Source organism: Leptonotus elevatus, chromosome 15 (assembly GCF_054856555.1).
Source record: "Leptonotus elevatus isolate MCC_2025b chromosome 15, RoL_Lele_1.0, whole genome shotgun sequence".
Classification (NCBI taxonomy): Eukaryota; Metazoa; Chordata; class Actinopteri; order Syngnathiformes; family Syngnathidae; genus Leptonotus; species Leptonotus elevatus.
The window spans coordinates 16,304,056-16,322,722 of record NC_141253.1 but is presented as its reverse complement, the minus strand read 5'-3'; the positions used below and the strand labels follow the sequence as shown (position 1 = coordinate 16,322,722).

Genomic DNA, 18,667 nt, shown 5'->3' with positions numbered 1-18,667 from the left:
ATTGTACATTTTGAGTAACTGTCTTATTATTAAGTGGACACGGCTAATTGAAGACTTTAATGTGTCTACTCTGCAATATTAAACCTATGAAAAAAGCTTATCATAAAAAAAAGAAGTCCTAACTGTTACAAGAGGCACTGATGATGTTTTCATTTGCGAGTGATTCTAGTAAAATCTATGAGAAGTAAAAACAAACCAGACTAAATCCTGCCTGAAATAATTGTAATTGTGTTGTTGGTGTGATACAAGCAATATTTATCGGCACGCTTTGTTTATGACCTTGTTTCCTCTTTCTCCCGCTGCTCCTATTAATCCAGCTGCACCTTGGAGGCCCTGTGACGATCCAACAGACATGAGTTCATACAAATGCAATCATCACCATAGACTATTCTTATTTCTAGACTACAGGGAGTTACATGTAAAATGACAGTTGATGGTAAATACCCACTCACTAGGATTCCTGCTGGCCCTGGTGGCCCCTGAGGTCCAGGAGACCCATTACTTCCCCGGGGCCCTGGTTTTCCAGTGGCTCCAGCATCGCCTGGGAGACCTGGAGCACCCTGGAAATAAGACGGTCACACAGACAAGGGATGGCTCTTAGGATGGGAATCAACCTTTAAAAAACAAATTGGTTTCAAGTTACAATTAAAGGGGAAGAATATTCTTTACAATAATATTTTGTATCCAGAGGTGGGCATTCCATCAATATTGACGGAAGGTCCATCAATCGGTCAATGACTGAGGCCCTTTTGTTGATTATTGACGAATGACGGAAAATGACAGACAAAGGATTGCCGGAAGTGGGTTTTCATCCGTCAATGACGGACTGCCCATTTTGCTGACGAATGACAGAAACATTGATGGATGCCCATTTCGCTGAGGAACGAGAAATGACGGATTGACGATTACAATGCAGCTCAGCTTGAAATATTGATGAACTGACGATGACGGAATGGTGTCCCGAATGAGGAAGATTGATGAATGACGGATGCTCAAAATTTATTGACACGCCCACCTCTGGTTATAACTTAATGTCCCCACTAGTCCAAACACGACATTCTTATTATTATTCTGATTAATATTGTGTTTGTGGAATATGAGCTAAGCTGCAAAATCCACCCATTTTTATCCATCTCAGGGGCGGCCATTTTGCAACTTGCTGTCATCAAAGTTGCTCAGGTAACAACCAATCATGGCTCAGCTTCAGAAAACAGGTGAGCGAGAGCCACCACATCGCGATAACTTATATTGCTGTTTTTGTATTTGGCAATTTGTAACTAATGGTTGTGTTTTTATAGTCAGGAACCCAGTTGCTGCCAGCATGATCGAGCAGACCACATCAAATGACACCTTACAGTCACCAACTCCTCAAGATTCACTTCCAATTCCAATGGGCACTAAGGGTTAATATTCGGAATCACTGCATGCCAGTGGGTTAATTTTCTAGGTGCTGTCCCCCCTAGCTGGGCGTGGGCGGCTCTGCCTCTCTGTTGGTTGCTGGGTGGCGGCTGCGTTGCCGTTCCCTGGGTCTCTTGGGGGGTCCTGCCCCCTCGGCGCAGTCCGTCGCTCCGGGTGGGCCTCCGGGGTGCCCCGTGGTTCCCTCTCCCTCTCCCCTACCCCTTTCCGCCTCTCCCCGCCCGTCCTCTGCCTCCCGGTCCCTTCAAGGGTCACCCTTCCTCCTCCTCCTCCCCCCTCTCTCTGCTGCCCTGCCGCCGCCTCTTGCCCTTCTTGTAGTCTCCTCCCCCCAGTCCCGTCCTCCTGTCCGCCTTCCTCCGTCGGTGGGGTGCCTGGTGGCCCTGACGTGCCCCGTTCTGCTGCGTTAGGCTTGGGGCGCAGGCTCTGATAGGTGGGGGCGCTTCTGGCTCCTGGGTTTGCTCTCCGGCCGGTGGCCCCTACGGCGCCTGGGGGTCCCTGGGGGGTTGTGCCTGCTCTGTCCTGGCCGGGGTCGACGACTTCCCTCTTTGTTGGAGGTTTTCATGTATGCCAGATCCACCACACCAGCATCAACCGAAATTTAAACACAATTTGTTTCTTCCTCTGGTAGTTGAATCGGTAGAGGCTGATGTTTTCTTTGATCCTTCCTCTGGTCTTCTGACAACTTCACGACTTTAGCTGGATTCTGAAGTATTCGGTTTAGGTGAACGGTATGGAATTTTTAATAGGTTTTAGGTGAATTAATGGGCACACACTCACAGGCACGCACATATGCACACACACACCCGCACATGCACATACAAAAAAAATGAATAGAAAAAGAAAAAAAAGAAAGCAGGTGAGCTGTGATTGGTCGTTATCTGAGCCTTGAGCAAGTGTGATGTCATTTTTAAGTGATGAAAATGGCGTCCATAAAAAACGGGTGCATTTTGCTGCTAAAGTCATATTCCACAAATGTGATATTAATCAGAAACGTGATCTTAACCAGAATACTGTTTTTGGAGTAGTGGAGTTGCATAAAACACATTATTGGAAAGACATTTTTTGAGTTGACTTCCCTTTCACTACAAATATTGTTTGAAATTTGAATGCAGTAAAAATTTGATTTTCCAATTAATACCCATAATTTCCCAAGTATAAGACGTCTCCCTAATATCATACACCCCCCAAAATCACCCTTAAAAAATACCCTTTTCTTTTTGAAAGACAGTGTAATGCCACCATCTAGTGGCCATAAAAAATAATTACACTTACTTACATGACATGAACATTTAGCATAAAGGAGTACAGTCAAGTGGTGACCATACTGTATACAATTACCCAACAACATATACTAACCACGTATACACAAAATTAACTGTGAACAGCTGTGGACTAAGGCTAGCCAGCCAGCCAATGCAGCTAATTGACAAACAAACATATAGACCACCTTGTGAGGAAAAGCGGTTAAGAAAATGGATGGATGGACATATAGACCATTTTAACCAGAGCTAGAAAATCCAGGTCTAGAAATTAAAAACTCTGCCACAGTTTGGCTTGAGCCACAGGTGCTTCTACTCAACCAGCAGGTAGTTTACGGGCCACCTTTGCCACCTTTCTTAACCTTTGCAGGATGTCATCGGTCAGGGAGAGATGAAAAGGTGATTCAGCACTGGTTCAAATGGATTTGCCTCCACTTTTCCTAACTGATGTCATCGTGCAACAGCGATTAGTGCACAGCTCTAGCTTGCAGTTACTTGAAAAATATTAGCTTAATAATAAAATGAAAAAGATTCAGATACTACCGTATTTTCTGCACTATAAGGCGCACCTAAAAGCCTTTAATTTCCTCAAAAACCGACAGTGCGCCTTATAATCCGATGCACCTTATATGTGAATTAATATTGGTTAAGTAAGCTCCATCTGGTGGATGCGTATTGCAACACCAGCCACTACAGTAGCTACTATTCAATGCGCCTTATAATGCGGTGCGCGTGGGCTTGCTCTCCGGCCGGTGGCCCCTGCGGGGCCCGGGGGTTGTGCCTTGGCGGTGCCGTGGCCTGGTGGGCCCTGGGGGGGTTGTGCTTGCTCTGTCCTGGCCGGGGTCGACGGCTCCCCTCTCTGGTGGAGGTTTTCATGCATGCCAGATCCACCACACCAGCATCTACCAAAATTCAAACACAATCTGCTTCTTCCTCTGGTCGTTGAATCGGTGGAGGCTGATGTCTGTGGATCTCACTCTGCTTCATCTATCCTTCTTTCCTTTCCTCAGTCTTTCCTTTGGTCTCTTGAGGTCTCCCTAATTTGTTGGAATTTAGATGTTTCTTGGGTTGGTGAAAGATTCTAGTTGGTAACCCGGTGGGTAGTGTGATGTCTGGTCGGTGCTTGATTTCACTTTCCTTTCTTTTCTTTGATCCTTCCTCGGGTCTCCTGACAACCTCACGACTCTAGCTGGATTCTGAAGTATTCGGTTTAGGTGAACGGTATGGGATTTTTAATAGGTTTTAGGTGAATTAATGAGTACACACTCACACGCACGCACACATGCACACACACACCCGCACATACACGCGCACATACAAAAAAAAAAAAGAGGGGAAAAAAAGAGAAAAAAAAGAGCAATGATGATGACATGTCGAATCGGTAAGATTACCGAATGCACAATACTGAGCTTTATCTTGAAAAGAAAAAAAAAAGAAAAAGAAAAAAAATAATTAAAAAAATAATGCGGTGCACCTTATATATGGAAAAGGTTTTTAAATAGACATTCATTGAAGGTGCGCCTTATAATCCAATGTGCCTTCTAGTGCGAAAAATACGGCAATTGTTGATTTTGTGAAAGATCACAGATAATGTTTTCATTGATTGACGTTGCCCATTCTCAAATAAATAATGAAAAGGTGTTTATAATTTTATTTGTGTGGAACTACACCTTTTCTTTTGGTGTGAACAAATGATTTATTTGCCACTTGTGACAAAAAAGTTTTATTACATTCGTTTTTTTAAATGATTTGAGGGTCTTCGACGTCTGTCAAGTACAACAATACCCTGTTTCTTTAAATGTTGCTGCAGTAACGAAATGTGGGTAATATCCTTTCGTAAAGGTTGGTCAGAAGTAACCTTTGCTAAAGGTGGCTTGAAGGTGGCATACAGCCACTTTTTCTAAGCATTTGGACAATTTGAACGATCCTATCCTCCAAGTACTTTCCTATCATTTCACTTGGATAGGATAGGAATGGAAATACATTATAATGTGGGGCATTTATTTCTTCAGCTTGAACTGGGGTCTGAACAGTTCCAAATAGTCAGTGTTTTCACAAAAGATTCAGGCTTCTGCTAGAAATATTATTTATTTATATTTAAATCCTGAACAGCTGTAATGTATTGGCCATTAATCACGGGCGCTTAAATTGTGGTAGGTTTGTGATGATTGTGCCATTATCATGAGTTTGAATGTGATAATATACCACTGGCGCATGTGTGTAAATTCAGTTAATTGATTAGCCTTAACTTGAGAGCTGTGACTTACTGGTGAACCCTGAATCCCTTTGGGGCCTTCATCTCCAAGTCGACCCTGGGGGGAAACAAAAACTCCAATGTTACAAGGATGTGAATACAGTTTGAAATAGATCACAAACAAAAGAGGCTTTAGTGATATAAAATACAATCAAGTTTAACATGCCCTTTTCTTTTGAGTGTAGTCAAACATAAATTTCATTGCCGAATTATCAAAACATAATAAAAAAAAACAATTCTGATTAACGTATATGCATCACTCTATGTAACAATCTCAGTTGCCAGTCAATTATAGCCAAATAGACAAACAAAAAACAACAACAACAAATGAAAATAGAAAAAAAACTGTTCATGCTCACATATTTCAATTAAACTAACATGCGTACGTACGTATTGCATATTGTATTGACATTGTACTGTATTCCCAAAACAATTCTCTTGTTTTGGGGTATTAAAATAATAATACACCTCACCTGGGATCCGTGGGGCCCCTTTTCCCCAGGGGAACCTGGCAGACCCTGCAAACAAAAGTAGATCAAGCAATGTGAAGCATAATTATATCTTCAATTTACACAAGCTGCTGCAAATTATATATATATATATATATATAAATTATCACAGTCCAAAATCTCTCTCTTTCCCTGCTTTGCTCTCGTAGATCCAGGGTTAAAAAGGAAAACTCGGATGATCCAAGTTTAATTAAGAACAGGACAGTTAGAGATGACAGTAGTCGACCAGAGAAGGATCTCAATAATGAGGAAAAGCCACCGGGGAGTTCTGGAATTACAGATAAAGCTTTGCTTTAAGGTTAGAAAAGCAGCTCTGCAAGATAAATACCATGACAGAAAGATATCCCTCCGATTTCAATCTTTATTCCTCAATATCATTATCTAAGTAGATTTTATTTACTTATACCCCCAAGCGGTATTGTGACCCGATTTGGGCTTTTTGATGGTTCTGACCAAGTCATTTCAAAATAAAATACTGCCCATGGGTTAATTAATGCCCATTTTTGCTGTACTTTCAGATTATGTGGACTGTATATCACCTCTTTGGGTTATTGAGGCTGTACATAATAAAAGAAGCCCCTAAATGCCTACTCTTGATCTTGTAGTTTCTCTTACAAATGTACCATAATATTTTTCCGCTGCAGTCCTACATTTGCGAGTGCACGTTACAATGTAGATTTCAACTGCCAAACTCAGCAATCAATCTTTTTTTCAGTGTTATTCTATTGGCTGAAATTTTGTTCCGATTTTGCCCCCTAGGGCGTCAGACTATTGCATGTAATCAGAAGCAGCTTTATTAACCAAGTATGTAAAACACACAAGGAATTTGTCTTCACAGTTTTACAATGGATGTATCCCGATAACATAGGATCAGACTTTTCCAGATCGTAAATAAATTGTTAATTTGATGGGAAGGGCACCCAATCTACCTCTTTTGGATGTCCCCTTGACTTATGTATTTATTTTAGGGATTAACCCCATTTTTTGTGTGGAAAATGCAACGTCGAGGTTTATCACCGTTTTTTGAAGATTTATTTATTTATTTTCTTCCCAATACATTTCAATGAGCGTCAAATTATACGCAGATTTTCTCTGTTCGTGGGCCAGCCAGCTCCCTATCCCACGTATATGCCTGCATATATGCTCCTTGGGCCACAAGCTCCAACAACATTGGCATCAGTACAGCAACTACTGGTATATACTTACTGGAGGTCCTGTCTTCCCAGGAGGCCCGGGAAAACCTCGCAAACCCGTCTCACCCTGGTGTAGAAGAGACATAATATTTGTGTGTGGGTGGTCTTGTTTTTGTTACATAGTGGGGCCAACATTCTGGGTTTTCACAGAGTTGTGGGGCCCACCTGTCCATGTGGCCCCATTTTGCTGGGCCCCACAAGTTTAGACCTCTTTTTGAGGGTCAAGACTTGGTTTAAGAGTTTGAATTGGGTTATGGTTGAGGTTAGGGTAAGGAATAGGGGTAGGATGGTTGGGGTTAGGGGAAGAGGTTAGGAAATGCATTATGTCAATGAGATGGCCCCACAAAGATAGTAAAACAAACGTGTGTGTGTGCAAGCATGTGTGCGTGTGCAAGCGTGTGTGTGTGTGTGTGTGTGTGTGTGTGTGTGTGTGTGCAAGCGTGCGTGCGTGTGTGCGCGTGTGTGTGTAAAATAGTTATTTTTTTAAATGTACAAGTAAATTATTTTACTTGTTTAACTTAGTTAAGTCTGTATTAACAGTTAGAAAATTGCAGGTTGACATTGACTCTGGTCAATAATGTGCCAATTTTCAAACTATGCTTTTCTAAATGAAAACATTGCTAAATAAGGCAGAGGGAAACATTAGGTTACCCTTTCTCCATTGGCTCCTGGAAACCCGCGCATGCCCACGGTGCCGTGGATACCCTGATGGTCGAAGCAAAAACATACAGAAACATTTATATATTAACCAATTAATGTCACAAAATATAATCGCTTTAAAATCACAAAGTAATCGCAAGGCTTTATTGGGAATAGTTATGAAATGTCATTTGTTAAACCTCTGGTATATTCAAAAATGAATACATTCTGAAGTCAACTTGCCCTTCAGTTTCATATTAACTATGTGTCATTAACACATGATATAAACACCACTCATTGTTTTGAAGTTGTAACTTCATTTGACATTTTCATGACTCAATTGAATTAAAAGTTCTTTGTGGAGTTTGTCACTTCTTTACTCGGACTGCCACCTCTGGTCTAAAGTGTAGCTGCAGCCTCTGTGTCAAACTCGTGCTCGAGCGGGTGCGCGTGTGTGAGTATGTGCACTCGCTTATTTTTATTTTTTTCAGTTTTCTTGGATTCGGAGTTGGAGTGTGGGCCGTGCTCGAAGCCGGCCTTTGTTTTCCAGTTTCCATCCCAATTGTGTTGTACGCTAACACTAAATGTCCGCGGGGACCAGCATGATGTCACCCTCCACCATTCCACCCACTCCCAAGAAACTGTGGAGTGTTTGCCCCGAACACTCCACACCGAAGGGAATATACAAGTTGATAAGCGCAGTCGCAGTTAAAAAGTCAGGGCTCTTCGTAATCATCTGGTCAGTAGTGAAGCATGCATGATGTGGAAAAAAATTTAGTATTAACATTTAAACTCCACATTGTACCTTTAAGAATTTTATTTTATAATTTTACATTATTTTATATATATTTTTTAAATTATATATATATATATATATATATATATATATATATATATATATATATATATATATATATATATATATATATATATATATATATATATATATATATATATATATAATTTTATGAATTGTATAATTTTGGACAAGAATTAAGAATTTTTAATTTTTACTTAAAAACATGCCTGTCTGTGAGGAAGACATGATAACCACGACCACACCAAATTGCTACGTAGCATACCATCAAAATGTATTTGAGGATGTTATCTTATCATGGTAAAATGAATTCTCACTGAAATTGACTACTGTTTAATATGTTAAAGAATCACTTACATACATGCCAACTGGGCCCTGTGGTCCCTCCATGCCAGGCTTCCCTGTAAAACCCTGAGATAACACACATTCCATTATATATTGTATGTTTACGTTGCGCCATAGATGTTGCATGACTGTGGATTAACCTTTTCGCCTGGTGCACCTGCCAAGCCCTGAGGTCCTGGTGCCCCTTGAAGGCCCTTAAAAGTAAAGGCATCACACATCATCATATTACTATAAGACAGTACAGCTAATTCGTCTGTGGTTGTCCAAATGCTTTTAAAACAGTTTGATTTGTTGGTTTAAATATATCTCTTCTTTCATGTTTAGAAATCTGCTTTCAGACATCGGTATACAGTATACTGAGCCATACCATCGAACCCAAAGATCCATCAGATCCTCTTTCTCCAGAAATTCCTTGAACACCCTAAAAGGAAAGAAGACAATTTGTTTTAGTGTAATGAGAGGCATAGTTTAATTATTTTATTTATATTATTTGTTTTTATTTAAAAAAATACAGTTATCTTCAGTTGATCTGTGTGAGTAGAAAAAAAAATGCTTTTTTGGCATTTAATAATGTCTGTTTGATACATGTAAATCACTGGCGTCAGACGGAATCCTTGCACCTCCAAAATCACTTTTCAAGAGATCCCAAAAATAGCATGTTTGTTCAACCTCTGAAAATCAATCGTTAAAGAGCAAGCCACGTTCAACACTTTAAATTGGGCAATAATTGTAAAAAAATTAATAAAAAACACCCACACATGAGGACCAATTTGCTACCAAATTGTGACAATATGAGGTTTCGGCCCAATGCCAGCAATATGCAGATTTGTTCATTCTGACACTTCCATCCGTACACTTTAAATTACTGATTTTGTTAAGATGAGAAAATGAATATATCGCTGGCTTTGGGCCAAAACCTTGTACCAACAAAATCGTCACTTTTCAGAAGACCCCAAAAACGACATGTTTTTTCAACCATTAACATTACATCATCATAGAGAGCAAGCCAACACTTTAGCTTGGTCAGATTTAAAAAAATACATATGAAATTTGCCAAATTGTGACGAGGTTTTGGCCCGATGCTAGCAAAAAGTAAACATGGAGGTGATTAACCAAGTGATTCTCTTACCATGAGCCCTTTATTGCCCACAGGGCCAGCTGCACCCAAGGGACCCTAACAGAGGGGGAAGAAAGGGTTACCTAGCAGCAGAGGTGTATCAAAGCGCAAACAACATATTTCCAAACGTATTTTTCAGTATCATTTTAGTCCAACAAACAGTCGAAAACTCAACATTATGCAGTCACATATGCTTGAGCTCTATATTCTTTGATATTTTTTTATAAACTGAGTAAGAGTAACCCTCCTCATCCACTGGCTCAGACTAAAACATACAGCTTGTTTACAGCCTGTCTTATTGTTTTAACACCAACATGAATACTGCACAGACTGAAATCATAGTCATGTTGGTGGTTTTGATGCGTGCAAATAATGTTTATACTTAAAAAAAAAAAAAGTAAATCAAACAGACTTTTTTCAGTGTGTGCTCATCATCACCATCAGTTTTCTGATCAAGCCACTCCTCGGCCAGTAAGGCCTCTTGTTCTTCCCTCTGTCCCTCTTGCCTATGTCCTCTAGCCTCCCTATTGTTCGTTATGATCCATGTACCATCAACCCCTCTTCTTCACATATTCAGCTTGAGCTTCTGATTGTTCAGACTTTGAAGGTTTCCCGCTCAGGGTCTGCCAACCTGCGGTTCTGGAGCCACATATTTAGTACCTCTGCTGTAGCTCCATGTGTACCTCCCAAAAACTAGGAGAAGTTAATAATTTTTTTTAACATATCATTTTTTTTAGATAAAATATTCATAAAATCAATTAATGTTAGTAAAAATGAATAATTAAATATTCAAAAATGTCAGAGACCAAATTTTTAAGTTGTCAGAAAAGAGAGAGGAAAGGTCCATGAAAAAGTTTTAAATATTACCTAAAATGTCCAAAAAGGAAGAGGAAAAGCAGAAAATTACTATAAATTGTCTATGAAATTGCCCAAAATTGAATAAAAAAGGCAGAAAAGAAAACGTTCAAAAAGTGACCATAAAATGTCCAAAAACAACAGAAGAAAGGCAGAAAATCAACATAAAATATCTTTGGAATTGCCAAAAATGTCATAAGATTGATTTTAAAAATGGCAGAAATGCTTAAAAAGCAGCTATAACATGCCCTAAAAAACAAAAGAGGAAATCCTAAAAACCACCATAAAATGTGAAAAAAAAAAAAAGCCAACAATGTCAGAAAATTTGATAGCACAAAAGGCAGAAAAAAAATAAAATAAAAATAATAATAGCCATAAAATAATAATAATAATAATGCATCGGTTTTATAGACACTCAAAGTAGCCACAGCTGCCCTGGGGCAGGCTGACGGAAGCGTGGCTGCCAGTGTGCGCCTACGGCCCCTCCGACCACCACCAAACATTCGCACCTTCCATACACCAGTGTGAGTAGCACTAGAGGCGATGTGTGTGAAGTGCCTTGCCCAATGACACATGACTTGGGGAGAACAGCCAACCTTCTGGTTACTGAACGACCATCTCTACACTCTGAGCCACGGCCGCCACAAAATGTCAAAAAAGGAAAAAGAGAGGCAGAAAATGACCATCATATGTACATAAAGTGCCCAAAAATGTCAGAAACTAGACAGAAAGGCAGAAAAGTCTCAAAATGCATGAACAATTGCACACACATAAAAAGTCCAAAAACGGAAGAAACAAGGTAGAAGAAAATGAATGTGTACGTATTTCATATTTTTGTGCTGTGGTGCAGCTCTAATTAGGGCCCAACAGTACATTAGACTAACACTAACACACTATTTTCTTCATCACATTATGAAAAATGTTTTGCGGCTCTACACACAGTTTGGCTTATTTATTTGCCCCGAAATGGCTCTTTTGACTGGAAAGCTTGCAAACCCCTACCCTAAGTACCGGTATATAACCATCTTCCTGATTGTGATTCTTGAATCAGATTTCGATGTCCATGATTCCTCTCCCCTTGTAGATTGCCCAGTAAAGATCATTGTTGCTATGATGACCCTGTCTTGCTGTCTCTTCAAGTTGCTCCACCCTGGTCTTGATGTGTTACACTTTTGTCAAAATGGTCTCTTCACATTGTTAAGCGCCTGTCACTGCACTTCCCAATCCTGTCTGCGCTACAGTACCTTCTTCAGTACCAGCTCTGTTTCCTGTTTTTTAGAGTTCAATGTTTTCTTGTGTCCTGTTTGTGCCCTTCTTGTCTGCTAGTCATGTCACGGTGTGCTTATTGTGTCAGGCAATCAGATCACTCCTTCCACTCATGTCATGTCCAGGCGGACCCTACAATCTGTTCACTCTCTCACTGTCTGATCTGCTGTGATGATAAGTCTGTCACCCATGTCTCAAGTACGGATTTTTTGTAATTACAATTTTTTGCATTGCGGTAAAACAGCTAATATCATCTAAGAATCAAGAAAGCTATATTGCGAATAAAAAAAAAAATCTTGATTCGACATGATGAGCTTTGACTATTGCACAGGATATTAAAAATAATAATAAAAAAAATAGAATAAATAAATAAATAAATACATATATACAGTTAATCCCATTGTTGTGCATACTTCATGTAATTAAAAACATGACAAAAGACAGAGGGGGGGTACATTATAAAACACACATAATTGACAAGTGATTAAAATATGACAGAATGGGAACCTGTGTACCAGGCTTTCCTTCAGGTCCCTCTGGTCCAGGGTGACCCGCCAAACCCTGAAATGTGTCAATCAAATACACAAACAGACGTATGTAAACATTCATAGATGAAACCATTTCTTTACAAAGCTCATGTTTTACTTGAAATAAAATATATTGGGGTTGCCGACCGTCAAAATCTCGGAGCATTCAAATAATCTTTTCAAGCATGAAAAAAAAAATGATGATGACCTTGGCCTATGCTCTCTAACATTAACACACAGCCTTATGACTGTCTGCATGTAAACAGATTTCTGACAGACAAGATTACCGATGGACCTGGCTGCCCGCTGGGGCCCCTTTGTCCTGATCGACCCTGGAGAAAAGACAGAGAGGATGACAAAGACATAAAAGGTACCAAATTAATTCTATAGTATCAGCGGTTGCAACCGAGCTAGTAGAGAGATTCTGTTTTTTGCTTGTTTTTCACTTAAAAGTCCTTCCTTCCCTCCTACCACCACTAAGCACAGAAAGTTTGAGGCAAGAGGTTATGTTTTGATTAGACAATCAAAATGTGTTTGATTACCCGAGTAATTGATGGAAAAACTGATAGGATAATTGATCCTAACAACATTCGCTAGTGACAGCCCTAGTTTTGATACCCATGGAAAATTGTGTTCAATTTTTTTTTCATATGATCACTTCTACAATATTCCTAGAAAATCACAATATCCCATCCCTGGTGAAATATTTGGCTGGGATTTTTGTCTTCCAATTTACATCATGAAGTTGCAACATTAATCCAAATGATGCAGGAAATAGAATTGTGGAACTTCATAGAGTTGTACATGATGAAATTATTACGGTAGTAGTTTTCTTTCGTAGTTGAAATTTCATGTTCCAAAAAACTCAAAAACGCTCATGCTAAAGATGACCTCGTTATATTTTGGTGTACAGGTTAAGGAATTTTCACTTTTGGTTATTGCAGTCCACTGAGTAATGACAGTCCTGATTCAAGCGATAGAGCTTGGGTTTAAACCGCCCCAAAACAAAACAACAACAAAAAGAACATTACAACTACCTGGTTTTGAAAAAGAGCATTCAAGCTTGTCACTATTTTCCAATCAAATAAGTAAAACAATCAGAATTGTTCAGCATGTTCAGGCAAAGCTCTGCGCTAAAGTGGCATTAAAGGAGAAGTTAACCTCCCAAATTTATTGACAACAAAATGTTCTATGCAGCCCCACTAGTCTAAATACGGTATTCTAGTTAATATTGTATTAGTGGAATATGAGTTAAGCAGCAAAATCCATCATTTTTTTAATCAAAATCAGAAGGCGGCCATTTTGGCACTTGTTGTTGAGTGAATATGACATCACCGTTGCTCAGGTCTCAGGTACCACCAATCACAGTTCAGCTTCAGAAAACAGGTGAGCTGTAATTGGTTGCTGCCTGAGCACTGCACAACTATGATGATAAAAACAGGTGGATTTTGCTTCGAAACTCATATTCCACAAATGTAATATTAATCAAATGTTTAGACTAGTGAAGTCACATATAACATATTATTGTCAAGACATGTTTAAGCTTGACTTCCTTAAGTGCCATTCATGCATTCTTGTTCCTAATGTTTTCTCCTCTCTTATTTTCTGTATTAAAATGTTGTTTACATGTAATGGTACCTTACAAATTCAAGAAAAAACACAAGAGATGTACCCTGTTGCCTCTGGGTCCTGTTTTGCCATTTCGTCCATCTGGTCCTCTGTTACCCTTGAAGAAAGTTAACACATTGATAAATGTGACTGTGGCCTGTGTGTGGTTTCTGTGTTTATTTGCATGTTGTGCTGTGATGTGTTTTTTTTTGTTTTTCTTTATCCATTTATAAGTTCAAATAAAGCAATTGATCAATGTGCATAACAATAATTATATCATGAAATTGTTGTTTGGCTGCTCTTGTTAAACATGAACACAAATCATTTCTGACAATGCACAAACAACCAACAATGTTCAATATATACTGTAGCTATTAAGTCGCTAAGCATTCCAAATTCTACCAATTCAGGCAACAACAAAAATATGCTTCAGAACAATGGAGCATATAAGTGTGCTTGCTTTACTTAATAGTGGAAATGTGTGGTGGAGTTTTCAAATTTCTCATAAATCCCATTAAGTCCATCATTACAGTAAAATACAGATCTCAACTGTTTAACATTCTGTTGTTACGGGTTGGCTATTAAAGATACATATAAAGAACATTGATAGCTGTGGCATCACATTAAGATTTGATGCACAGGGACCACAGTGTCTACTGACCTTTAATCCACTACTGCCCTGTTTTCCCTGACGACCCGTTTCACCATTCGCACCCTGAATGAGGAAAAACAAATTGGTCAAGACAACTCGAAGAATCAAGTGTTTTAAAAGGTCAGCAGAAGGCTTCATCTTTTGTAAAAATCAGCTTGTTGTAACATCTAAAGCAGGTAATATACCTTTCAGTAAGGTCATTTTCTTGACAAAATTAAAGCCAACTAAAAGGAGAATTAAAAATATGAACAAATTAATTACAATTTCAAATCATGCCATAAATTGTCTATTGATTAATCAAACTGGTAAGAAAAAAATAAGAGGAATTATTGTTCCTTGTATGTACAAGTTGTTGGGAAATTACTTTTTTTTGCCTTTAGTGATAAAAGTTTCATTACTTATTACTATAATTCCACTTTTGAGCACTGACAATGCACTAGTCTGAAATTTAGCAAAAGTCTTGTATATTGCACCTCAATCCCTTTGGGACCAGGTTGACCTTTGACTCCAAAGTAACCTGGAGAACCAGCAGGGCCCCTCTCTCCCTGAGGACCTCGGATACCAGTAGCCCCTTGAAAACTCTAAGACAAACAAACAAACAAACAAACAAACAAACAAACAATCAGTCACTACTGTATGTAATCAAGACAACATGAAAACTAGAGTATGAACCGGGTAATCAAAACAATGAACAGTAGAAAATCTGTCGTGTCAGTGCACCTCTCCCGCCTCCCCCCAATAAAAATCACCCTTAAAACCTTTATTGCAGCGAGAACAGCAACCCAGCGAGCCTTCAGAATCATGGAGGACACCTGGTGGGTGCAGAAGGCACACGAGATCCAAAACCTGGCAGATTGCAACAACACTCAGGGCTTCTACAATGCCATCAAGGCATTGTACGGCCCCAGGAAGCGAGCGATTGTCCCAGTCCGGTCAGCTGATGTCTCTAAGCTTTTTAAGGTCCGCCATGAGATCCTTGCCCGCTAGGCAAACCATTTTGAGAGTCTTCTCAACCACACCAACCCTGTCGATATACACATTCTGGATCATTTTCCAGACCTTCCACCAATCATGGACCTCGACAACCCCACCATTTTTTTCTGAAACCCGGCAAGCCATTGCGGGCCTAAATAATTACAAAAGTGCTGGCCCCGATGGCATCCCTGCAGAGGTTTTCAAACACGGAAGGTATCTCCTCATGCGCTGCCTGCATCTCCTGATCCAACACATCTGGGAACAGGGAACTGTCCCACAGGATTGGAAGGATGTTAACATTGTGGTTATCTACAAGCAGAAAGGGGACAGAACAGCCTGTGGAAACAGCCTGGGGAATCTCTCTCCTCTCCACCGCAGGAAAAGTTCTAGCGAAAATTATGCTCAGCCGTTGGCATTTTGGAAGCTGTGCTTCCGGAAACTCAGTGTGGCTTTCGGAAGACTAGATCCACCACAGACATGGTCTTTGTCTTAAGACAGCTAATGGAGGAGAGCAGAGAACATCACAAGAACCTCTACATAGCCTTCCTCGACCTCAGCAAAGCCTTCGACACCATCTCCAAACTTGGGGTTCACCCAAGTTTCTCTGCTTCCTCCAGTAGCTACATGACGGGATGCAAGCCAGAGTGCTCACAGGTGAACTACAGTCAAGGTGAACGTTGGGGTAATGCAGGGCTGCGTCTTGGCTGCAGCGCTCTTTAGCATCCTCCTCTCCGCAACACATACCTCTTCCACCGTAGCATGGGACATGAAGATGGTGTCCAAGTGGCGTACCGCCTAGATGGAAGCCTCTTCAACATCCGGCGGCTCCAGGCCCACACAAAGACACAAATCTGTGAGCTTCCGTATGCTGATGACTGTGCTGTCTTGGCTCACAGCCCAGATTCTATGCAGCACGCCCTCACCTCCATTTCGAGTCACGACCAATCCTTTGGTCTCCAGGTTAACATTCAGAAAACAGAGGTCATGTCCCAACTCACTACCCAAACCTCCGCACCCCCCAGTTTTCATATAAATGGCATTCCACTGACCTTGGCTCCACCTTGTTCTCATGCTGTTCCCTTGAAACTGAACAGCACACCCGTTATCATTAAAGCCACACCATCCGCATGCCTGACCACTGTCTACCCCGCCAAGTCCTCTATGGCCAGTGGAGAGGCGCAAAACGCTCTGCTGGGGCATTTTATTTGTAGTTCATGATTTACAGTTGGATTGCTTTGAACTAGTGGGATCTGCGTGGGTGTATGTTCCAAGGTGCCTCTTTGGAGGGCGCCATGATTGCAGTAAATTGCCTTAAATTAGGGTGTTAAGTGCTGCGTGTGCAAATTGTTAATTTATTAGAAACATTCGACTACCCTGGAGTGTCTGCCCTCTCCCTCAACTTTATACAAGTGATGTGCAAGTGATGAGTATTTCTTTATGTGCAAAACCCCAATGCTAGTGAATATTTGAAGGTCTGACAGTTGGCGCAGTCTTTCTGCCCAATATAGAACCTGCTTCCATTACAATATATGTAGAAGCAGGAAGCCGTCAAACTGTTTCCTACTTTATCTCCTTTAGGACCTGGAATCCCCTTGTCCCCATCTGGTCCCCGAATGCCCTGTACATGAAAAACATCATTCAGTATTACTAATAATTAGCATTTATATGGAGTTGAATAACGTGAACATTACAGTACAATATTTTTTTTACTAGCTTACCGTAACGCTAGGGAAACCCGGTGGACCGGCTTCTCCTGGTGCACCCTAAACAAAAGGCCAGTAAGGAAAGCCTTCATGTAAATTCATCACCAAAATAAAGACTGTATTCTGAATTCATGTAAAAGCTGAAAGAAAGAAGATATCTGAGTCCAATAAGGAAATGTACAAAAACACAATAAAGCGGGATTAGCAGAAAAAATTAAATCAGAACACACATGAATTTACTTATAGAATAATAGGAGTCTTAATAAAATGTTGATATGCTCCAGTTTTCAAGAATTAGTGCACACGTAAGGCCTGCACATATTGAATTGAACAACTTTATTCCAGACCCAGGGGGTCCATATCACAAAACAAAAAAGAATAACAGAATAAAAGAGAAAAGAGAAAAGAGAAAAGGAGGGGAGGAATAATAATGATGACAATAGTAAAAACAACCACAATACATCACATAATCTGCAAGAGTCAATAGAATGAATTCATGCATGAGCACAACTAATATTTAGGTTAATTTTGGACCTTTGTAAAATGTTGGTGAAGCCCTAGAGCGAAGGGGAGAAAGAGGAAAGGTATTCTTGTGGTTTACTGTCCAACAGGTCTGGAGCCTGGGAAGCAGTTACCCGGTAGGGGGCACTGTTGGGCTGGTGACTACTTCCAATAAAACTGGTAGTGGTTAAGGTTCAGGTGCAATTCATTTGATCCATTAAATAACACTATTTGAAACAGATTTTCAAAATGTCATTGTCAACCCCACAAAATGACTGAATGCCGGACGCCATGGATCTCCACCGAGCCCCAACAGTGACTTAATAATACGGTTAAGAATTGTTTTCTGTTTTACCTTCAACTAATTTTCTCCCAAAAATGTATAAATCCGTTCTATTTTAAATGTTTTAAGTGTCCCAAAGACGTATTTATATGTTTTTTTGTTTATGCTAGAGCACACTTGCAGAAGGGATGCAGCCTCTCAACTGCAAAGAAGAAATGGTAGTATTACACAAACGGCCAGCAGGTGGCAGAAGAGCAAAAGAGATCAACCAGGACCATGTTGAAGAAAATATCTTTTACTCACATTTCTAAATAGATTTGTGAATAATGATGAAATGTAGCTATATTCTAATGCTAATTGCTGCAAAACTGAAACAGATATATACTTTTTTCTGATGAAAGAAGAGACTCTTAACTTTCTTTTGGTAGGTTCCATGTTTTTATAGCAATAGAACATAATATTCTGTGGGCCTTGCAAAATCAGTTAAAATCCAGTAGAACAGCTGGGAGTGAAGGGGATTGCTTCAGTGAAAATAGCTGGGAGTGAATGAGTTAAAAGAGGAAGAAATGCACTTGTGTTGTGTGGTTACATTTCTGTATATTATACATGTTCATAATGAACATATGCACTGAAAAAAGTACTTAAATATTGGTTGCACACGATTCAAATATGGTAAACTAATGTAATTTTCCATTCTTCTAAAAAATAATCTAATAATATATGCTAGTTTAACAAATTTTAATCATGT

General features: G+C 39.9%; 1 protein-coding gene across 4 annotated transcripts in view; it reads right to left on the bottom strand.

Moving 5' to 3' along the window:
• Nucleotides 1-18,667, bottom strand: part of LOC147162163 (uncharacterized) — a 98,613-nt gene that overhangs the window by 16,372 nt on the left and 63,574 nt on the right. For all 4 annotated transcript variants that reach the window (XM_086097188.1, XM_086097187.1, XM_086097189.1 and 1 more), the window contains 17 exons: nucleotides 17,151-17,195; nucleotides 16,997-17,050; nucleotides 14,931-15,038; nucleotides 14,467-14,520; nucleotides 13,870-13,923; nucleotides 12,485-12,529; nucleotides 12,178-12,231; nucleotides 9,562-9,606; nucleotides 8,800-8,853; nucleotides 8,573-8,626; nucleotides 8,445-8,498; nucleotides 7,283-7,336; nucleotides 6,645-6,698; nucleotides 5,403-5,447; nucleotides 4,943-4,987; nucleotides 453-560; nucleotides 280-333 (listed from right to left, as the gene is read on the bottom strand). In XM_086097188.1, the coding sequence (XP_085953314.1) occupies nucleotides 280-333; nucleotides 453-560; nucleotides 4,943-4,987; nucleotides 5,403-5,447; nucleotides 6,645-6,698; nucleotides 7,283-7,336; nucleotides 8,445-8,498; nucleotides 8,573-8,626; nucleotides 8,800-8,853; nucleotides 9,562-9,606; nucleotides 12,178-12,231; nucleotides 12,485-12,529; nucleotides 13,870-13,923; nucleotides 14,467-14,520; nucleotides 14,931-15,038; nucleotides 16,997-17,050; nucleotides 17,151-17,195 (981 nt within the window). The remainder of the gene's footprint in view (nucleotides 1-279; nucleotides 334-452; nucleotides 561-4,942; nucleotides 4,988-5,402; nucleotides 5,448-6,644; nucleotides 6,699-7,282; nucleotides 7,337-8,444; nucleotides 8,499-8,572; nucleotides 8,627-8,799; nucleotides 8,854-9,561; nucleotides 9,607-12,177; nucleotides 12,232-12,484; nucleotides 12,530-13,869; nucleotides 13,924-14,466; nucleotides 14,521-14,930; nucleotides 15,039-16,996; nucleotides 17,051-17,150; nucleotides 17,196-18,667) is intronic.